General features: G+C 58.4%; 1 protein-coding gene across 1 annotated transcript; it reads left to right on the top strand.

The window, feature by feature from the left end:
• Window positions 1-11,756: 11,756 nt before the first annotated feature.
• PTGES (prostaglandin E synthase) lies at window positions 11,757-22,285 on the top strand. Its single transcript, XM_045845864.1, has 3 exons — window positions 11,757-12,153; window positions 14,608-14,690; window positions 21,604-22,285. The coding sequence occupies exons 1-3, from the start codon at window positions 12,025-12,027 to the stop codon at window positions 21,851-21,853; spliced, it is 462 nt and encodes a 153-aa protein (XP_045701820.1). The 5' UTR covers window positions 11,757-12,024; the 3' UTR covers window positions 21,854-22,285.

Genomic DNA, 22,285 nt, shown 5'->3' with positions numbered 1-22,285 from the left:
CTCGGGATGGGGGCAGGTGTCCTGTGGTCTCCACAAGTCCCTATACTTATGGGATGCTCTGCTGTGGTCACTGAAACTTTTAATTAGTTTTTTAAAAGATTTTATGTATTTATTTTTAGAGAGAAGGGAAGGGAAGGAGACAGAGAGGGAGAGAAACATTCTTGTGCGAGAGTGAAACCGTGGCCTCTCACATGCGCCCCCAACCAGGGACCTGGCCCACAACCCAGGCGTGGGCCCTGACCGGGAGTCGAACCGGCGACCTCTCGGATCGCAGGCCGGCGCTCAGTCCACTGAGCCACACCAGCCAGGGCGAACTCTTAGTAACTTTTGAACAAAGGGTTTTGTGTTTTCATTGGGCACTGGGCCCACGAATCATGGAACCAGACCTGCTGAGAGGAGAGTCACGGTTCTTCCTGTGCTTGTCACAGTGAGGGGTCGCTCGAGAGGGTGATGGTGGCCCTCTGGTCTGAGCTGGCTCGCTAGCACCCAGGGCTCTGGCCCCTCGGAGAGGGACCTCGACAGGCAGGGCCGTGAGGGCTGGCAAACACGGGGTCCCAGGATAAGTTGATGGCGTGGCCGCGGCCTTGCCTGGAGGAGGAGATGCAGGGTGGAGCCGGAGTGACTTCCAGCTTCTGAAGGGCAGTGTGTTCCCGGGGCCCCCAGGGGCAGACCCAGCTCGGCAGAAGGAAGGAATTTGGGACGAGGGGAATTGTGCAAGAAGGGAAAGGCTGCTTTGAATTCAAACCTCGCCTCTTCCTGGGGGTTAGGAGCACAGCTCTGGCTTGGGACGGCTCCGCTTCTGCCCAGAGCTGGGACCTTACAGGGGGCCGCTCCTCGTCCTGGGCCTGCTTTCCCCTCGTGAGTAAAGTGGGCCTGGTAATGCTCCTCATGGCACGGGGGGACGATGCCTAAGACAAAACAAGGGAGGGTCACCCGCCCGGCCTGCGGCCTGCTAAGGCGCCCCATTCCCAGCAGGAGCCTGATGAACCGCAGCCACGTGGCTGTTGCCGTGGGTGTTATTGTTGGATGTGGCCAGGCCCTGCCTGGCAGGGTTCATGCAAGTCGAGAGGGGCCGCCAGGGAGCTGCGGACGCCGCCCTTTCGTCCGGGCTGAAGGGGGAAGCCGCCCTTGGCCCCCTTGACAGCGTCAGCATCTGACCCGTTCGGGGGGGATGAGTTGAAAAACCCAGGGGGCCGTGGGGGAGGGGGGTCTAAGGGGGAGAAATGGTCATGGAAAGAATGACAATAAAGATGCAACTCTTAAAAAAGAAATAAAATTACATTGTTTCCAAAGGGCAAAAAAACCCAAACAAACCCACAACCCAAACAAACAAACAGATCCCCCCTCCCCCCGCCCCGCAGTCATAAAATCCCAGCTTCGTGGGTGACTAGGGCCCCCCACCCACCGCGGGGAAAGAGGGCGGAGCTTCTCGCTTCTCCAGGAGGAGCCGAGGAAGTTCGGGGATCTGGAGGCTGCGGAAGAAGCGAGCCGCTTTCCTGCCACTCCTGCCTTTGAAAACCCTGGGCCAGCCAGCCGCGGTCCCCTGAGCCCTCGCCTCCCGAACACGCTCTCAGGAATGCAAGGCTCCCCTCCAGGGCCTCCCAGGAAATGGGTTCCTGATGCGGCTGAGAGCGGGGGCTCCGGACTCGCCCACAGGCACCGGCGTCGGTGGGCGTGAGACCGCGTGCGCCCGCCTCAGGCCTGCGCAGCTCCGGCGGTCGGGGCGGGCCTTGGCTCTCTAGGGAGCCCGGCGACACTGCCTGGAGCCACACGCGGGTGACAGACAGCAGCTTCCCTGGAAGGAGCTCGGGAGTGGTTTGTGCTGAGACAAACGTTTCTCCTCTCCCTCCTCCCCCACCCGCGGCCGTCAGCTGTGTCCTGTCCCCCGGCTGCTTGCAGGAAATGCCCGTCGCCCGAGCTGGGTGCCGGGATCCCAGGCCCGGGGCCCAGGAGCACCAGCTGGGCTCCATCAGGGCCGAGCTCCGTCCGAACTTGGCACGGCTCTGTCACGCATGTCTCTCTCCCCGGGGACAGGAGGAGGGGAGGCGCACCACGGCCAGGCCCCAAAATTCACCGGCATCCCATGCACACGCCCAGGCCCTGGGCGGACGCCAGGTTAGGCGTGTAAACACATTCGTGAACACAGCCGTGGCCCTAGCTTTTCTTATTTTCAACAGCAAAATAATCCTTTCAAAATGTGCGGTGCGGTGGTCTGGAGCCAGCTCATCCCTGGAGAGCCATTAGCACTGTCCGTCTGCAGAACTTGCATCTCCCCAAGGCAGGCCCATCTGCCTTAGGGGACCCCTCCCCCTACCCCCGCCCCCGCCACTGCGATCCGCTTTCCGTCTCTCCTTCCGGGCTGCAAACACTGCGTGTCAGTCCTCCCGTGCGCGCTGTGGCTCGCTGTCCCTGGCTGCTCTCACTCGTTTGTAGGCCAGTCCACACTGAAGCATGTATTACTGCACCGGTCTTCTTCTTTTTTAATCTTCAACCAATGATATATTTTACTGGGGAGAGAGAGAGAGAGAAACATTGATGGGAGACCGAAACATCCATTGGTTGCCTCCTGCATGCACCCTGACTGGGGATTGAACCTGCAACCTTCTGGTGCACAGGATGGCGCTCCAAGCAGCTGAGCCACCCAGCCGGGCCGTCATTCCTTTTCATGGCTGGACAAGACTCCACGTGTGGCCGCCGGTCTTTTCTTACCCCTGGGTGTTGCAGCCGAGCAGCCCTGCCCGTCCCCATGCCCGCGAGAGGATGAGCTCCCTGGGGATTTTCTGACTCAGAAACATGGAGAGAGGGGAAGGGACCTTAAATGATGCATTCGAAGTTGCTGCCTCTTGAGTGTTCACCGTGTACTAGTCCCCTCCCCCTACCCCCGGCCCGAGCCCACAGCCCCACAGCTAGAACGGCACCGCGTCTGTGACCAGAGCGTCCACCTGCGCCTGAGCCCCGCTGTGAGACCCATGGCAAGCACGGCCACCAACCTGAGCCCCAGGCCCCGCGTCTCTGACACAGGTCCAGTGGTCTTAGCCCCTCAGGAGAGTTAAACACCGCAGCGTCTGTGATTAGTCCAGTGTCAGGTATGAGGACACAACCCAGTGACCCTTGACCACCAGCCCCTCTGACTCTTGGCCATCAGAGAGGCTGATGGCCAAGGGTTAGAGGGGGGTGGCATCATTCCTGAAGGCCATCTTGGTCGTCTCAGAAAGGGGCTCCAGGAGTCAGACTGGTTGGGGTGCCGGGGCAAACATGGGGCACGTGGCCCTGAGCCTGCCCGCTTCGCCGACAGGCAGCCGCCGGTCCTAACCAACCACACATCCTTGTCGCTTGGTGTCAGGTCCTGGGTTTCTGCACAGCTGGGTGGGTGTGTGTGCCGTCGATGTGTGAAGGACTACATCTGATATCACACCTGTCTTTTCTAGTCCTGAGCCATTATTAACATCGGGTGCCCTGGGGCCATGCCCAAGTTGTCTCGGTCTGGTCCCAGCCTGCCCAGCAGCCAGTCCCTTTCAGAGACACATCCGCCTCCTCCCTGGCGCTGCCTGCTGGGACAGGCAGCCAGGCTCTCCCGGGTGGGCCAAGAAGGGGGTGGGGGGCGGGGGGAGTGGGGCACAGGGCTCAGGACCCAGACCCAAACTCCAGAGCTTTTCACTTCTCTTGGTCTAGATTCTTTTGGTTATTGGGAAAAAAAAAAAAAGAAAGAAAAGAAAAAGAAAGAACAAACTTGAAATCAAATGAGCTTCATTCAGTTTATTCCGACAAAGTGCAGTGGTGTCTGTATGTCGGCCAGGGGACCGGTGCTTGAGGTTCTCAGAGAACAAAACCCAGACGCCCAGCCTGGGAAGCCCGGTGTTCCACGGTGGGACAACAAATAAACCATAAGGGGTGTCTTTCGTTGAGTGACCGTGCTGCGGGAAGAAAAAGTGTTAGCAGGGAACTGGGGGTGGGGGCAGGCTGCAGAACTGATGAAGGTGATCAGAGGGCGTCTCACCAGGGGAGGTGAGATCTGAGCGAACTTGAAGGTGAGGTGTCATCCCAGCGGGAGCCTGAGGGGGAAGAGAACCCCAGGCAGAGGCAGAGGCCAGAGCGAAGGCCTGGAGAAAGAGAGGGTCTGGCGTGTCTGAGGACCAGCAAGGAAGGCCGTGTGACCGGCCGTGGGGATGGGGTGAAAGAGGAATTTAGCCAGATGGGGCCCAGATGGGACAGGGCCATGGGCCGTTGTCCAAATGTTGGCTTTTACTCTGAGTAAGTTGTGAGCCACTGCGGAGTTTGGCTCAGAGGGACATGATTTGATTCATGTTTTGTTTAAGCAAAAAAGGAAACTCCTAGATTCACAGACCCAGATGAGTCAGACACTGGGGCCCCATTGTCTCCTCCAGAACAGTCTCCTCCACGCAGGGAGGGGGAATAGCTATGCACGGGAAATACTGTCCAGGGGCCCAGGCCTCCAGCCAAGAGGGGGCTATCAGTGTCAGAATATAACCTCCCAGGGAAGGCCTCTGATTGGCTGTGCTTGCACCAATCAGCACCAGGATGCCAGTAATATTGTGATGGGCTGGTCTGGGTCACAGAGCTAGCCCCTACTAAGAAGATGGAGTGTGTCCATTGGCTGCCCCACCAGGATTGCAGGCACTAGGGGTACAGGTCCTGAAAGGAAGGGTGTGATTTCCCAAAGGAAGGTGGAAGAGGTGAGCTGGCAGACAAAAAAAATGACAGCCCTTCATTGACGTGTTCGTCAGGAGGGAAGTCACAAGGTGCCACCTGGTGGGCGTCGGCCCCAGGAAGGGCTTCAGAGCCACCAGAGCTCACTAATCCGCACCTGCCTCTTCTGTGGACCGCAGGCCACGTTCACAAACAGTGCTGCCCAGGGGAGGGTTGGTGCTGCGGCTGAAACTAGGAAAGTCGGCATTCGGGCTGCCCGTCACCCCCAGACCCAGGAAGCAGAGATGGGGACTGCGTCTCTGTGGGCGCTTTATTCAGATGGCCGGCGATCTGAGAAGACGGCAGGTTTGCACCCTAACAGACGGTCCTCCCTTTCCTTTCAAGCCAGCCATTTTTATAAGGAGGAAGAAAATGTAGATAAGGGATTTGGAATTTAGAAAAGGGGTTAATCAGATAAAAGCTGCAGTCTGTCAATTTCCCTAACATGCTTTCATCCGCTGACCAGCGATTTTCTCTCTGGGTCCTGTGTCCTAGATAACGTTCTTTTTGCTTTTTTAAGTATATTTTATTGATTACTATAGTTGTCCCAATATTTCCCCCTTTGCCCCCTCCACCCAGTACCCCGCTTCCCTCCAGCAATCCCCCCCCCCCGCCTTAGTTCATGTCCATGGGTCATGCATATAAGTTCTTCGGCTTCTCCATTTCCTATACTTTTCTTAACCTCCCCCTGTCTATTTTGTACTTACTGATTATGCTTCTTAATCCCTGTACCTTTTCCCCCCTTCTCCCCCTTCCCCTCCCTGCTGATAACCCTCCATGTGATCTCCATTTCTGTGATTCTGCTCCTGTTCTAATTGTTTGCTTAGTTTGTGTTTGTTTTTGCTTTTTAGATTCAGTTGTTGATGGTTGTGAGTTTGTTGTCATTTTAAAGTTCATGGTTTTTATCTTCTTCTTTTTCTTAAATAAGTCCCTATAATATTTCATATAATAAGGGTTTGGTGATGATTAACTCCTTTAACTTTGCCTTGTCTGGGAAGCACTGTATCTGCCCTTCAGTTCTAAATGACAGCTTTGCTGGATGGAGCAATCTTGGGTCCTTGCTTTTCATCACTTTGAATACTTCTTGCCAGTCCCTTCTTGCCTGCAAAGCTTCTTTTGAGAAATCTGCTGATAGTCTTATGGGAACTCCTTGGTAGGTAACTCTCTGCTTTTCCCTTGCTTCTTTTTATTTTTTTAAGATTTTATTTATTTATTTTTAGAGAGGGAAGGGAGGGGGGAGAGAGAGAGAGAGAGGGAGAGGGAGAGGGGGAGAGAGAGAGAGAGAGAGAGAGAGAGAGAGAAACATCAATGTGTGGTTGCTGGGGGTTATGGCCTGCAACCCAGGAATGTACCCTAGCTGGGAATCGAACCTGGGACACTTTGGTTCCCAGCCCACACTCAATCCACTGAGCTACGCCAGCCAGGGCTTCCCTTGTTTTTTTTAAGATTCTCTATTTTTAACCTTTGGCATTTTCATTATGATGTGTCTTGGTGTGGACCTCTTTGGGTCCAACTTGTTTGGGACCCTGTGCTTTCTGGACTTTTATGTCTATTTCTTTTGCCAAATTAGAGAAGTTTTCTTTCACTATTTTTTCAAATAAGTTTTTGGTTTCTTGCTCTTGCTCTTCTCCTTCTGGCACCCCTATGATTCGGGTGTTGGTGCACTTGGAGATGTCCCCGAGTCTTCTCATTTTTTCCTCATGTTTCTGATTTCTTGTTTCTTCATCCATTCTGGTTGACTGTTTGTTTCTTCCTTAAGTTCCAGATCGTTGATCTGAACCCCGGTTTCCTTCCCTTCACTGTTGGTTCCCTGTGGATTTTTCTTTATTTCACGTAGTGTGACCTTCATTTCTTCCCTTATGCTTTTGCCGTACTCAGTGAGTTCTCTGAGCATCCTCATCACCAGTGTTTTGAACTTGGCATCTGGTAGGTTGGCTATCTCCATTTCGTTTAGTTCTTTTTCTGGGGTTTTGTTCTGTTCTTTCCTTTGGGCCGTGTTTCCTTGTCTCCTCGATTTGGCAGCCTCCCTGGGTCTGTCTCTGTGTGTTGGGCAGAGCTGCTCTGACTCCCTCTCTTAGGCACCTGTGGAGCTGTACGGGGTGGGAGAGCCTTAGGTACCTGTGAGGGCAGGAAAACCCACTTCCCTGTGTCGTGGTTCTGTATGCTGGGGAGGGAGTGGAGCGGGGACAGTGATGCTGAAGCTTGCTCAGCACTTGACCCCTTCCCAGTCACTTCGCCCCGTTTCTGTATGTGACTGACACCCCTCTAGCCTCTGCCTGGTGCTGGTTCCCAGAGTGGGTGGGTTTGTGTGACATGTTCTAGGACCACGGGGGTCCCTTGAACGGCCTCCCCTGAGAGACCGCAGTGTCTTCCACCACCCCAGTCCCCGCTGGGTTTTACGGCCCGAAGTTCTGAGGCTTTACTTTCCAGTCACTGGAGCCCTGGGCTGCACGGTCTGGCCCGTGGCCGGGATCGCTCACTCTCCAAGTGTCCCTCCCGATGTTATCCGCCGCTCATGAACGTGGGGCCACTGGTTCCGCCAGCTGCCTCGCCGCCACCGCCTCACTGCCGCCACACCGGGTCCTCTCCACCCCCGCGCCCCGGCTCTGCCCCACGTGCCCATCTGGGTGAAGACGGCTTCTTGAAATCCTTGGTTGTCCAACTTCCACACAGCTCAACCTTCTCACGGTTCTGGGTGTTTTTGTTTTGAGGTTAGTTGTGACCCTTCTTATGGTTGTGCAAGGAGGTGAAGTGTGTCTTTCTACACCTCCATCTTGACCAGGAGTCCCTGGGTGACTTTCTTTATCTGTGTCCTGGATGGCGGAATGTCTCTCCTTGGAGCACAATGGCTCGGATATCATCTTGATTGCTCACGGCCCCCTCTGGAGCGCAAAGGCCAGTCACTGTGGTCTCCCGGAGTCAAGGTGGGCCGTGTCTGCAGCTCCCGAAACAGTAGCTTTTCTTTCACATGCGTTAACTACTAGCTTTATTAACTATGACCTGAAACTGAAATTTTCCCACTCTAGAGTTCCCCATCACAGTGATGACTACAGTGCCAATCTGACCTAAAAGGTCACTTCAAGGACAGTCCCAGTTTAGGTTTCTTTTTCCTTAAGCATGCATTTCCCCAGACGCGTGCGCTCCCTGAGGTCAGGAACCAGGGGCAAGGTGGAGCCGCTTCCTTCTCTCCCTGGGCCGCCTCTGAAGTCAGACAATTACACGGCGGCGAGGACCCGGGCCTCTGCTCCGCAGGAAATGCCAAGGAGGGCGAGCTGGAGGAAACGCATGGGGCTTTGGATGCAGCTGCTCCTGTTTGCTCTGTAGAGATGTCGAGATGTGACGGCAGCACTTTTGTGGGCTTTGGGAAAAGATACAATAAAGAGGAGAGATTAAAATAGACAATAAAGGTACAACGGAAGGGGGAGCTGGGTGAAGGTTTACACGTGTCCTGCCTGTGTTACCGTTACCCAGGACCAGATATAAACCTTTTCCAACACCTGGGGGCCCGGCCAGTGCCGGCCTGCACCCTCAGCTCTGCACAGGCCCCGCGGGCTGCATTTCCCACAGGCCTCCGGGCCAGGCCCACAGGGAGCAGCCCAGCCCCTCCGCAGTCTCCCTCATTGCTGTGAGGCCGGGGGTCCCACCCCGTTTCACGGGCAGTGAATGTGCCCGGGGCTCAGGGAAAACTGACCCCCCCCCCGCCCCCCGTGCCTACCACCAGAAACAATGCAGCACGAACAAACCCCAGCTGAGTGAGGCGTTAGGGATGCTCTCCGCCAGAGACCTGAGAAGGGTTGGTCCTCCCTGCCGGGCCCGGGCTCAGCTGGTGGATTCCAGCGGCCAGCGAGGCAAGGATTCCTACCAGGAAGTCACGCACGTGAAGTCGGAAGGGCCTCCTTAAAGCCCCTCTGGGTTTGGGCTTCGGGGCCAGCAGGTAGCAGTCCGCTCTCCGCCCGTGCTGGTTTCCCAGCTCCTGCTGGGGCGGCTTCCATCGTGTTGCTTCAGAAGACCAAGCAGGGCTACGCATGCCTCCTACGCCAAGGAGGGATCGACTCCCAGGGTCCTTCTCCGGCTGTCTCTAGTCCACCATCCTTGGGGGCTGGGCACAAAAGACCCCATAACTGAGCTTTCTGAGCCACAGGGAAGACAGCCACCTCCAGCGCTCGCCCGAGGTGGGGGCACAGGAGGCCGATGTCCTCTGTTCTCAGAGGACGAAACATCCAAGGAGCCCTTGGAACTGAGAACTGGGTTCGCACAGTTCCACCCAGTACCCAGTCAGAGATAAACCTGATTTCAGGACGGTCGTGGCTTTCCAGTCCCTTCCCTGGCCGTGACCCGGCGGTATCTCTGGGAGCTGGGGCCGCCCCGCCTGGCAGCCCCACGCTCCAGAAACGTGGGTGTCTGTCTGCGAGTGCCACTTTCGTTTCTTTTCTTTCTTTTTTGCTTTTCTTTTCTTTTTTTTCATTTGCCAGTAAATCTTTTGCCCAGATAAAGGAAGCTACGGCACATTGCAAACGGACAAGAAGCAGTAAGGGCAGGAGTTTCCAAGGCTCCGCCTCCTGGCAGACCCGCCGGGTTGGGGTTGCTGTCCCCATGATGAGGAATCTGAGGCCCGGATGCGCAACTGGTGGCGGGCCGAGGACGTGCCAGATGCTTCGTCATTAGACGCGACTTTCTCGGTTCTCCCAGCGGCTCGGGGGGCGGCGGGGGGGCGACCGACTGCCAGCCGGTTTCCCGGTTGAGGAGACAGGCTCAGAGAGGGAAGCTGCTGGCACAGAGCCGCACGGCTGCCGCTGGAAGCCGGCCCCGGGGTTCCACGCCGCCTGAGTCTGGGTCCTGAGCACATGGCCTGTGTCTTCGTCCTCTGGCCGGCCCTTGCCTCGGTCTTTGCTGCTTTGGGACATGGGCCAGACTGACACAGCTGTCCCCCGGGCAGGCCCAAGTTCCATCCTCCCTCTTCCCCACTTCCCCGGGGTGCCCCTGACAAAGCGAGCTGTGTTGGCAAAACGGAAGGGACCAGATCCCTGCCTTTGCCTGAGGTCCCACCCCAACCCTGGGGAAGGGGTCCGGGGGAGGGGGACACAGCAAGGTGAGGACTTTGGAACAAGGGCCGCAGGGACTCCCAGGGCACGGACGGCTGGTTTGGGTGGGAGGGGGGAGCTGACGGACCCCCGGGGGAGTCGCCACACCAAACGGCTTGCCTGGAGCCTCTCGGGAAAGGCCGGCGATGCCCGAGGACAGCGGGAAATGTGAGCCTGTCCCCTGGGGTTGCTGCAGCGAATGACCACACATTTACTACCTGGAGGCCGGTTCCGGAGGCCGGAAGTCCAAGGTCAGCCCCAGTGGGCTGCAGTCAAGGTGTCCGTGAGAAGGGTTCCTCCTGGAAGCTCTCAGGAGGCCCGAGTTCCCTGGTCTTTCACGGCCTCTGGGGGCCGCCCGCACTCCCCGGCTGTCTTCTCTCCGTCTTCAGCGCGAGCCGTAGCGCACCTTCTTCCCCTCTGACCTTTCCTCTCCCTTTACCTTTCCTCCCTCTTATCTGCCAGCACAGAGACAGCTCAGCCTGTGCAGAATTTTCCTAAGAGTTTATTTGAGCCAAACGGATGACATTTGCTGGGCAGTACGATTTCAAATGTTCCAGAGAAGAACGGCTTCTGCACTTTCTTCTGTGCATGGGACACGAAGGAGGGGGCCTCAGGGAGGGGACGTGGGGGTGGGGGGAAGCGCGGTGGGGGCTGGGTTTCAGGACGGCTGGTGAGATGGCCCTCCGCAGAGGTGGCTGGCCACTGCCCTTTTCAGAGGCACCTTAATGTCCCTGCACAGAAGCCCAGGATGGAACTTGCTTGAGGCAAAGATAAACCTTTTACTAAAAAGTTACATGCCTGCCTTGACTGGTGCGGCTCAGTGGGCTGGGCATCGTTTTGCAAAGCAAATAAAGGTCACTGGTTGATTCCCCCAGTCAAGGCACATGCCTGGGATCCGGGTTCGGGTCCTGGTCAGGGCTTGGACGAGAGGCAGCGGGTCAGGGATTCTCTCTCGCATCCCTGTCTCTCTCCCTCTCTCCCTCCCTCCCTTCCCTCTCTCTAAGAATCAAAAACAGCAAAAAGCTGCATGCCTGAGGCGTGATGACCCACCACGCCCTGCCCAGTTAGAGATTTATGATCAGATCGCCCTGTGAGGCCACTTTCCGTGGAACCCCCTTTTTGGTCCACAGATTTTCCTGTCTCAGAGGTTTTAGGAAAACCTCTGTGATTAAACCAGACTCTCCCACACCATCTAGGGTCATCTCTGCTGTGTGAAGCCCCCTTGGACACGTAGGGTAACACAGTCACCGACTCTGGGGGTTGGCACGGGGGCATCTTTGGGGGCCATTGTGCAGCCTACCGCAAGGAGCAAGGTCACATCGACGGGGGTACGGCCGCGGCTCAGGTGTCCGGGCTGAGTTGGGGGCAGGTGGCTCAGCTCTCGTGCCCAGCACCTGCCCTGACTCGCAGGGAGGGGAGCACAGGTGAGCAACATCCACTGCTTGCAGAGGGTCCTGCCTGCCAGGTGCCGGGCCTTGTCGCACCCCCCAGATGGAAGGCACGGCCACGCACCCCCACTTTACAGATGAGGGGTGTCAAAGAGGAAACCACAGGCCCCGTCTGGCATCACCCACGCTAAAAGCCCATGATACCAAAAATAGATCTACTACCTGAAGGAATTGCAGTTTAAACCTCTCTCGGGACCATAATGTAATCGGCCGATCTGGAATGCCTGGCCCAGTGCCCTCCTCTGCATGTGGGCCCCCTCCACCCCCTCCCCACCCCCTGTGGAAAGAAGAGGCGATCTCATGATAAAACTCCTTCCCCTTCTCTTCCCCCCAAAGAAATCGAGGCTTCAAAAGAATCCTTTCTTTTCTTTCCCACTTAGCTCCCTTGCCCCCCCCTTCTTCCTATAAACACCTCCAATTTTGTTGCCCCCCTTTGAGGCACCCTTTTAGCTGCCAGATGGGCTGACCCCGCCCATTCATGAATCTCTCAATAGAGCCAATTAGATATTCAAATTTACTCAGATGATTTTTTTTAAAACAGGAAACAGATTAGAAAGTGGGTAAGGATTTTCCGGGGAGGGACGGGTGTGGGACACCCCCCGGGGTCCCTGCTGTCCCAAGCACCTAGGGTCAGAAGCGCTTCTGCAGCTGGCTGGGAGTGGGCGGGTGCTGAGCGCGGACGGGCCTCCTCGCCGCTCTCCCCGCCTCCTCGCTACTCTAGAAACTGCCACGGGCACAGCCGCACGCCCGCCTGCCCAGCGCGTCCTCCCCGGAGCTCCCGCGTCGAGATGCCTCCCCCGGTCCTGGCGCTCGTCAGCGGCCAGGTGCTCCCGGCCTTCCTGCTCTGCAGCACGCTGCTCATCCTCAAGATGTACGTCGTGGCGGTCATCACCGGCCAAGTCCGGCTACGGAAGAAGGTACGTGCCGCCCTCGGGGATCCCTGCCCTGGGCGCGCGCGCGCGCTCCCCCTCTCGCTCCCAAGGTGGTTTCAGCGCCGGGATGCGAGTGTCTGGGGCTGGGGGCGCTGCGTCGCCCAGTCCTGAGGGATGGCACCTCCGTGGCCCTGGGTTTCAGCAGGGCCCGCACCTCCCTGTCCTCTGAAGAGATTGACTCACTCGCTGCGCCACCAGCGAAGTTGTAGGCACGACGACACTCGCTCGAGTGCTGCTGGGCTCTTGAGACTCGGAGCCCCGGGGTGGAGAGAGAGCAGAGACACTCCTCGGACCTGGCAGCCTCCCAGCACGGGAGATCCGAGCTCTGGGTGGAGTGGGAACCGGCGAAACAGGACCCGAGAGCTTCCAGTGGAAATTCCCAGCTGCCTGGCCGGGTCACTCACAGACCCGCCACAGCTTCTGGGGGCCGGGCTGGCTCTCAGCTGAGCTGCACCTGAGCTTTTAGGGAGGAATTTCGCCCTCCAGTCAGAGTCCAGGAGTCCCCGAGTCCCTGAGCCAAAACAACAATAAAGTGGCTGAGCCCTGAGCCAGGGCGAGTTGGTGGGAGCCGCCCACACTGGACGGTGGGAGGGAGCGGAGAAGCGGGGGGCCACGCTTGTTAGAAGCAGAGAGGCCCCCGGGGCCCCCGCTGGTGTTCCAGTGGAGGAATCCTTCCGGGAAAGTGTGTCCCTTTGTCGAGTTCAAAGGCCAAGGTGGGGCTGACTCTGGCATCCTTGGGGGGGGTTGGGGGTAGGCACTGCAGCACGGGCTCAGCCCTGCCTTCCGCCAGGGCAGCCCACCAGGTGCCGTTACTCCCGGCGTGCTGAGCACCTGGCCTCCCCCTCGCCATGGCCCATCCCGGGCTGCCGGGTACAGACACCCAGCGGGGACAGCTGCTCCCACCCGCCGCGTGCCTTCTAGGAGCTGAGCAGTAATGATCCCCACCAGGGCCTTGGGGTGGGAGGGAGGAGCTGTGGTCGCCTGTGTTCCAAGTAAGGGATCGGGGCTGGAGAGGAGACGCTCTTTACTTTGAAGGTCGCACAGCTGGGTTTGAACCCAGGTGTCCAGTTGCAGGGGGGCGGGGCCCCGACAGGGAGGTGCTGGGGCCTGCCCAGAGCTTTCCCTTCGCCCGTGAATTCTGGAAAGCAAGGAGACGGGTCAGTCTGAGCGCCTGTCGGCCTGGCCTGAGGGCAGCGGCAGACGGCAGTCCCTCCTCGGATGGACCCAGCCCAGCCACGTCTCTTTCATTCCTGCCTGGGGAGGTGACACGGAGGTGGCAGGCGCAGGTGCTGGCTCCTCCGCCCCCCAGCCTTGGGACCTGAGCCCATCTGGGAGCTCAATGTCCTCCGCTGGACGCCGGGGATGGTGGTCGCAGTGCCAGGAGGATTGGGTGCCTGGTGGGGAATTCTGGGGCCGGGGGCGGGGGGGCTCTGATTCTGAGACAGGCATCAGGCGTGGGCTCCATTTACCTCTGGGGGAGGGCCCGGGGCAGGCCCGCCAGGCAGGACGAGCCAGTGCCTGGGGACAGGCGCCACAAAGGCTCTGGAGTCGGAAGCAGCAGGACACCCCCCTGGGTGGGCAGTTCAGTGACCCGGTGCCGGGGCCGGGTTCTCCGTGAGCCGGTGGGGCTGGCTCACCAGGTGCCGGCAGGGAGGAGCAGAGCGTGAGTGATGGGCGTGGGCCTCTGATGACCTGAGAGACACCTTAAATCTTTGCTTTCCATTGACAAGTCATTGGGTGCGCCTGTTGGCCTGACCCCAGGGCCTTTGCCCATGCTCTTCCTCTGCCTCAATGGCTGTGGCTCCAGCCTCCCTCCTTCCGGTTACTGTTGGTGCATCCCTCAAGCCTCAGCTTTCCTGTCACTGCCCCACAGGGAAGCCTTCTCTGGTCCCCAGGCTTGGCCAGCTCTTTCGTGAACGTTCTTGAGGCCAAACCCTGTCTCCTTCTGCTAGACATGCACCCCCTGGTCCGCCCTGGTTTATTAGACCGGGAGCTTCACAAGTGCAGGGATGGGAGAGCCTTTGCGTTCGTGTGTTAGGCCAGCTATCACAAAACACCATAGGCTGGACAGTTTACAGACAACGGAAATTCATTCCTGACAGCTCTGGAGCCTGGAAGTCCAAGGTCAAGCCCCTGGCAGACGCTGGGTCTGGCGAGGGCCTGCTTTCTCATTCTTAGGCAGCCGTCTTCCCGCTGTGTGCTCACGTGGCAGGACAGGCTAGGGAGCTGCCCGGGGTCTTTTTTTATAAGGGCACAAATGTTAGGTTTCCACGTTTGACTCTGCTGCGGGGACACAGAGGTTCGGTCTGTGGCAGCCCCGTTCACGGCGAGTCCCCAGCACTTAGCCCACGGAGGGAGTTCACGGGTGCTGGCGAGTGGGCGGGACCGGGCCGCCCATCGCGCACGCGCAGTAACTCTCAGCTGACGTGTCTGTTCCAGGCTTTCGCCAACCCCGAGGACGCGCTGCGACACGGAGGCCTCCAGTACTGCCGCAGCGACCCCTACGTGGACCGCTGCCTCAGGCAAGTGCCGCGGGCCTGCGCAGGGCCCTCTTCTGAGCACTGGGGCGCGGAGGGCTCCCGGGCCCGGGTCTGCTGCCCTCCTGGTCCCCCCGCCCCCGCCCCCCAGACCGCCCCACCTTATTCATTGGCCTGGTTTCTAACTGTGGGAGAGGAACACACACACACGCTGAGGACCCCGGATTCCAAAGGCAGCAAAGGCGATTCAGCGAGCGGCCTCCCCGCCGGTTCTGACTGCGTGCGGCGTCCCAGCCAGTGCCACCCTCCGGGGCAGATGCTGTCCCGGCTCCTCTGTCCTTACGCACACACAGGGGCTGGGCCTTGTCCTGCGTGTGCACCCTCAGACGGTCCGCCTCTGCTCGCGGGTGTGCACCGTGCGTTTTCCCACGGCGGAGACGGTTTCCCATCGGCTCCTAGAGCGCCGTCCTTCGCTGTGTGTGTGTGTGGGGGGGCTGCCGTGTCTCTGTCAGCGCCCTGCAGGGGGTGGGGGGGGTGACCCTTGACTCACGTAAGTCCCCTCTGACGGGCACTGAGGCCGTTCTCACTCTCTGCTACAGACAGAGCGCACGAAACCTCACGTTGACCTCTGCACGTGCGAGCAAAACGGAGGTTGCAATCCGATGGCAGGAAATACTGCCCAACGGGCCGCGGGCTGCGGGCCTCCGCCCGGCACTGTCGCGGGCTGTTGCTCTGGGGCTGGACACCGCAGCGCCTCCGCTTCTGGACAGACACACCGCCAGAGCGAGAGGTGGAAATGCATGTCGCGTCCTGGTTTATTTTGCTTTTCTCTTATTCCGAGAGAAGCTGAATATCTTTTCCTGCACTTAGCATCCCCCCAGTTGGTCAAAAACAAGATTTCTTACACAAAAATCAGAACGACTCATTGCAGACAGTGTGGGTGACCTTGGCCACACAGAGGACAGAGAAAGGAAAACCACTTACGATTCTAGTCCCTGTTCACACTCTCTCCTGCCTCTTCTCTGTTTTCTAGGTCTAAATACTTTTTATATTCTTCATCAGCGTAAGCATGCATTGTAGACCCAATTTGGGGGGATTCTGATATTTTTCGGTCAGCATTATCTCATGAGCTTTTTCCATTACTCAACAGGGATTCTTTAAAAAGGGCCATGTAAAAATTCCATCCGAGACTCAGGGTTCATGTCCTGTCGCCGGTCCCAGTGTGGGACTTCTGGGTGGTTTCTTCTCTGCTCTTCCATACCAGGGGCTGGAGAGTGGGGGCTGGCACCCCCCGGGGGGTGGGGGCTGTCCGCTGGGTCATGGAGCGGTGGGGAGGGTGGGCAGCTGGACAGGAGTGAGACAGGAGACAAACCCTCACCCAGGGGTCCTGCAGAAATGGGTGGAACCCTGTGGTCTAAGTAATAGAGAGTGTCTTCTTAAAGGAAAACCTGTTTTTTAATTTTTGTTATTATATTCTTGGTTGCTGCAAAAAAAATACACGCGTGTGGCTTTTATCTATCACAGAAATGTTAATGTAAGAAGTGAAATTCTTTGCCATTTCCAATATAACTACAGCATTTGGTCCGTCCCATGAGGCCCATCCATCTAGCCATCGCCCAGTTAGCGTGTAATGAGCACCTACTATGTGCAAGACGCTTTACTCAGACCTAGTTGTGCTTCAGTAAACAAAAGCCTTAACAACACTTGAATCCATACTGGGGACCCTTCTCCCCACACCCACCCTGGGTCAGCTTGACCCCCTGGGCAGCGGTGGGCAGGAGCTGCCCAGACCGGCCGGCCGGAGCCGGCTCACAGCAGCCACCAGCGGGGTGTTGGCTTCCCCCAGGGCCCAGGGGTGCTGTGCAGCCAAGGTCACTTGAGGCACAGGAGTGATCACATGGGCTTATGAACACTTGGTTTATTTTCTCTGGCTGTATCCATGTGAACGAGAGAGATTTGCACACACCCAGTTCAGTTTTTTTTTTAATTTATATGAGAAAGAGACACACACATTTTTTGTTGTTGATGTTTGTTCTACTGATTGATACAATGTTTGATTCTTTAAAAAAAAGATTTTATTTATTTTTACAGAGAGGGAAAGAGGGAGAGAAGGAAAGAAACATTGATATGTGGTTGCCTCTAGTGCACCCCCTACTGGGGACCTGGCCCACAACCCAGGCATGTGCCCCGAATGGGAATCGAATCGGCGACCCTTTGGTTTGCAGGCTGTACTCAGTCCACTGAGCCACACCAGCCAGGGCTCATTGTTTGGTTCTTATATGTGCTCTGACCGGGGATCGAACCTGCAACCTTGGTGTGCCGGGACAACATTCTAACCAACTGAGCTACCCAGCCAGGGTCCGTGTTTTCTTCTGATCGCAATCACCCACCACCTGTGTTAGTGGTGACGTGGAAATGCTTGAGATTCAGTTCGGCGTTTTTTGAGCACCTCTTACCTACTAATGCCTTGTATCTATTTGGTGGGTATTTATTGGGGACCTGCCATGCCAGACGTGGGGTTCCTGGTCCCCTGGGCTCCTCTTGCTGACTTCACATAACATCACAAACCCCGAGGGCGCAGAGCTCAGAGGTGCACAGCCTGGCACCGGCTCCTGGAGCACCGGCTGGAACCCGGTCCCGGAGGGAGAGACGCCCCAGCAGTGAAAGCTGGTTAAACATTAGACCAGCATTTACAGGGTGGTCTGGCCCCCCCTTCTGCACAAACAGGAAAGCCCTCGGGTCTTGGCTCTTGGAGGGTAAGTCTGCCTTGCAGATGAGCACCTGCCGGAGCCCAGCCGGGAGCCCCGCTCCGCCAGCCAGCAGCCAGCTCTCCAGGAAGAGGAGGAAGCCCACCTTTTTTTGAAGCTGCCCATCCAAGTCCCCGGCATTGTGCGTATCTTGGCCAGGTCTGAGTCTGTGTGGATGAACCTGCAGCGAAACCGGAAAAGCCGATGCTGGCGCTGCCCGTCACCCCCAGACCCAGGAAGCAGAGATGGGGACTGCGTCTCTGTGGGCGCTTTCATTCAGATGGCCGGCGATCTGAGAAGACGGCGGGTTTGCACCCTAACAGACGGTCCTCCATTTCCTTTCAAGCCAGCCATTTTTATAAGGAGGAAAAAATGTAGATGAGGGATTTGGAATTCAGAAGAGGGGTTAATCAGATAAAAGCTGCCGTCCGTCAATTTCCCTAACATGCTTTCATCCGCTGACCAGTGATTTTCCCTCTGGGTCCTGTGTCCTGGGTGGCGGGATGTATCTCCCTGGAACGCCATGGCTCAGATACCATCATCTTTCTAAAAAGATTTTATTTTTAGAGAGAGATGAAAGGAGAGAGAAAGGAAGAGAAGCAGTGACTGGGTGCCTCTCTCACGGCCCCCCACTGGAGACCTGGTCCGCCACCCAGGCATGTGCTCTGAGTGGGAATCGAACCGGTGACCTTTCAGTCCGCAGGGCATCACTCCACCCACTGAGCCACACCAGCCAGGGCTAGGCTCCAAGTGAGATCATATGATATTGTCTTTCGCTGCCTGACTGACTTCATTTAGCATAACCATCTCGGTTCCATCTAAGGCACCCGGCCCCTGGGCTCTCCCAGCAGCCTTTGGAGGAGGGAACTCTTATCTGCAGAGGAGCAAACAGGTTTGCCCAGGCCGGGAGGCTGTCCTCTGCCCGAAGGCGACTTGACTGTCTCTTACACCTGCCTTTAAAACTAAGCAGCCTTTCTGTGGTCTGGTCTCCAAGCGGGAGTCCAGGGAAATCGCCAGCGTGTGAGGAGATCAGGGCACGGGGCGAGGAGAGACCTGCCCTGGCAGCCAGCTGTGTCTCGGGGGGTACCCCGGTCTCCTCCTCACTCCGCACCCGATGCGGCAGAGGGCGGCTGGCGGCGTCGCACCGCTGTCGGAGGGGGTGGGGCAGGCCTGAGGCCGCAGGAAGCCTGCAAGTTCAGTCTAGCGGGGACTGCCGTGGCTGACTTCTCCGTGAAAAAAAGCGGTGGTTGTTGGAATGACACATTTTGTCCAAGCGTCCCTCGGGTACGTGACTCTGTCCTCTCTCTCCGTGCAGATTTTGGGGTGGGGAGCAAGGGAATGTGTCTTCTTGCATCATCCCTCATTTTCCCGCGTCTCCCTGTCTGGGGCAGCCCTGCGGTTTGCACACAGCGGAGGGCGGAGGGCGGAGGGCGGGACCCGGCCTGACCCAGGGGCTGAGCGGCAGAGCGGCAGAGCGCCAAGCTTTTCTCAAGTCCCGGCCCCCTCTCCTTCCTCCCGGTGGGGGGCGGGGCCTCGGAGTCTTCCAGCCCCGAGGGCTGACGCCAGGAGGCGGGGCTCAGCTCCCGTGCTTGGTTTCCTGCAAGGGTCCTTCTCCACCCCCCACCCCGGGCGAACACTGCCCACCCCCCTTATCTTCCTCCCCTCACCTGCTCTTTGGGGTTTGGCCAACGAGTCTCTTAACTGCTTTCTAAAAAAAAGACTCACTCTTAAAATACAAATAGATACTTGAAGGAAAAGTAAATGAATGGGTTTCATAGGCTAGTTATAATTTTCCTGAAGCTTTTAGATAAAACTAGGTAACTGTGACAAAAATGACCTCTTTACCTAACAGTTTCAGGACCAGGGTAACCCGCCTGTGGAACTCATTCATTCATTCATTCATTCACTCACTCACTTTTCCTTAAAGAGTGTGGGTCCCAGAGCCACGGACGCCTGAAACATCGCTGGAGGCAAACATGGCCAAACGGAAGCTGCCCTTTGTCAGGCACGTCCGGAGAGGGCGGAGGTCCCTGGAAAAGGTGCTCACACCGGAGAACTGTCAGGCAGCAGGACAAGGGGGGACCGACTAGGAGACGGACCGACTCCACAAAAGAAGCGCCAGGCAGGAGTCCGGGGGCGCTGAGCAGGGCTGTGAGTCCAGGACACTGCAGACGTCACTCATTCATACATATGACACACACATGACAGGAATGAATGCTCCTCCATGTGGCTTCATCTCGTGGGTGGACAGAGCACATTCTGGAACACACTGACCTAACCTCAAACAGGTTTTCCAAGTGGGTCCCTCTAAGAGCGAGCGGGTGGGGGTGCTGCTGTCACAGCTCCGTTCCCACAGGGTGGGGAGATTTTAGGGGTATCTTTGCCACCTCCTTCCTGTAACTCACGGGGGGGGGCACGCAAGGGCCTTGCTTGATTGGGGAACTGGAGTGGCCCCTGGCCTCAGGTTCCCTCTCTCCCTCTTCCCTGTGGCCAGGACCCAGCCAGGGCCTCCTGTCTCCAGTCTGGGAGGCAGCGGCAGCCCCCGCCCCGCTGGGTGACACCTGCCGGGCTGGAGACTTCCTGTCCATGTGGCCGGGTCCCAAGATCGAGATTCTGGAGAAAAGGAGAAGGCAGGCTCACCTGGGCTCTAGGACACAGGGGCAGAGACACTGACTGCTGTGTCCTGAGTTTGACCCAAGAAAGATCCAGGCCCCGCTGGGTTTATAGGAGCTTTTGCGCGCTCAGGTTGAATTCCGGACTCCTCACCTTGCTTCTCAGACCCCCTCCCCACTCTTATCCGGCCTTGCTCTCCCTCCTGCACCCCCTCCAGCCATTTGGGCCACTTCTCTAGGCCTCCAGGACACTGAGCTTCTCCCCACCTCAGAGCCTGTGCAGGTGCCAAACCTTCTCCCCAGGAAGGCTCTTCCCTGAGGGACGCCCCGCACCGCATCCTTCCAGCTGCTGTGCCCACCCCTCCTCCCCGCCACACGCACCCCGCGGAGACCCCTCCAGCACTGGACTGCCTGGAGCTCCGGGTCCGCTTCCTGCCCCGCCCACACGGCCCAGTCCCTTTCTGTCGGGCCGCATACCACAGCCCCTGCCTAAGGCTCTGCGGCAGGTCACCGCCGGGGGGCGCTGGGCTGGGCTGGGCTGCGGTGAGACGCATTCCGGCTGGAAGGGAGGCCCGGAGAAGGGGCTTCGGCGGCAGCGGAGTCCCTGTGCCTCACACATGACGCGTGTGGCCCCTCCCGAGGGGAGGTCAAGGCCCCGGCACCGGGCTCCCGCGTACGTGAGCTTCCAACATGCCATCTCTGGCCCGAGTCACTTGCTCCGTGTCTAACGCATGGGGCTCGACCTGCCCACCCTCCTCCGTGAAGAACGCTGCCCGTCAGCGGGCGTCATGGAAAATGTGAACCGACTCTTCGCGGAACTGCACGAGTCTTCGTTCTTGGTCATTTGTTTGTTTACGGCAGGGTTACACGCAGGCCGCCCTGAGCCCTCCCCCCTCCCCCCTCCCCCCCTGCATCACACGCTTGGTTATTTTAAACAAAAACAGAAGCAGGACAGCTCAGATGGGGCGAACCGCGTCGCCAGGGTCCGGCGGCTGGTTGGGTCCGGCCAGGGGAGGCTGCCCTGTTGTTTGTGTCCGGAAAGGGGGAGGGGACTCGCTTCTGTTTAGGGGCAGAATTGGACGCAGGCGTGGATTTCCGACTCAGGCTCCCGGGCTCTAGCCCATTCCGCTGGGGAGGGCCCGGGAACCTGCTCTTGGAAAGAGGGCAGCCCTGGGGAAGCCTGCCTGGCCTTGCTGGCGAAGAGCGTGAACTTGAGTCAGACCCAGGTTCCCCCGGCCCTCACTCAGCCCCTTGGAGCCCCACTTTGCCCACGTGGGGTACAAGGCCAGAGGACAAGGGTGGGGAGACTGGCAGGGACTGGTGCTGCGGAGCCCTAGGGCTTGGTAAGCTGACCCGAGCCGGCCGCCCACGGCTCCTAGCCTGGTCACAGGCTGTTTCCCTGGCTGCTGGCAGGGTCAGCTTGGGAGCGGCCGCCCCTCCCACCTCTGGGTACCTCTTGTTCTGGCCACGAAGGGACTTGAGTCTGGCGCCCTTGAGATGGCCCCCCAGGGGCGCAGGGCCTTTCAGGGCGGAGGGCCCCAGCCTGTGTGACATTCCCAAAGCCGCCGCCCGGCTGACTGTCCGCCCTTGCCTCCCCAGGGCCCACCGGAACGACATGGAGAACATCTACCCCTTCCTGTTCCTGGGCTTCGTCTACTCCTTCCTGGAGCCCAGCCCTTTCGTGGCCCGGATGCACTTCCTCCTCGTCTTCCTGGGCCGCATGGTGCACACCGTGGCTTACCTGGGCAAGCTGCGGGCGCCCACCCGCTCCCTGGCCTACACGGTGGCCCAGATCCCCTGCGCCTCCATGGCCCTGCAGATCATCTGGGAAGCAGCCCGCCACCTGTGACCGGCCACTGACACCTCGGCCGCCGGACCGCTGGCCACCAGCCACCAGGGCTGGACCGGGCCGGGCCATACTTGGGGAACTGGGCGTCCTTTCAAGATTGGGATAGGCCCCAGGGCCTGATCTCCTAGCAACCTGCTGAGCGTGGGCTCCTGGCCCAGCTGGCCTGTGTGTGTGTGTGTGTGTGTGTGTGTGTGCACACGTGTGAATGCACGCCCCTTGGATTCCTGGGAGAAGTGGCTGATCGGAACCGTTTAGAGACGGGTCATCAGGGTTGAGAGACAGTCCCTCCACTCGGATGACAGCACTAAAGACATCGCCCCGTCTCCTCCTGCCTACAAACAGGGAGAGCTCGCAGAGACGCAGCCCAGGTCCCTACAGCGGACGGCTGTCCAGGTCCAGAGCTCTAATAAAACGCTAACTTCTCAGACAGCC

The sequence above is a fragment of the Phyllostomus hastatus genome, unplaced genomic scaffold (assembly GCF_019186645.2).
Source record: "Phyllostomus hastatus isolate PE091 unplaced genomic scaffold, TTU_PhHast_1.1 phas_contig_495, whole genome shotgun sequence".
Taxonomy (NCBI): domain Eukaryota; kingdom Metazoa; phylum Chordata; class Mammalia; order Chiroptera; family Phyllostomidae; genus Phyllostomus; species Phyllostomus hastatus.
Note: the sequence above shows the minus strand (reverse complement) of the source record. Positions and strands in the feature narration are given on the sequence as shown.

Bases quoted from the DNA above. Each gene is read 5' to 3' on its own strand.
- PTGES (XM_045845864.1), top strand. From the start codon at position 12,025: ATGCCTCCCCCGGTCCTGGCGCTCGTCAGCGGCCAGGTGCTCCCGGCC. The intron at 12,154-14,607 runs GTACGTGCCGCC...TGTCTGTTCCAG, and splicing joins AAGTCCGGCTACGGAAGAAG to GCTTTCGCCAACCCCGAGGA. The intron at 14,691-21,603 runs GCAAGTGCCGCG...TTGCCTCCCCAG, and splicing joins TACGTGGACCGCTGCCTCAG to GGCCCACCGGAACGACATGG.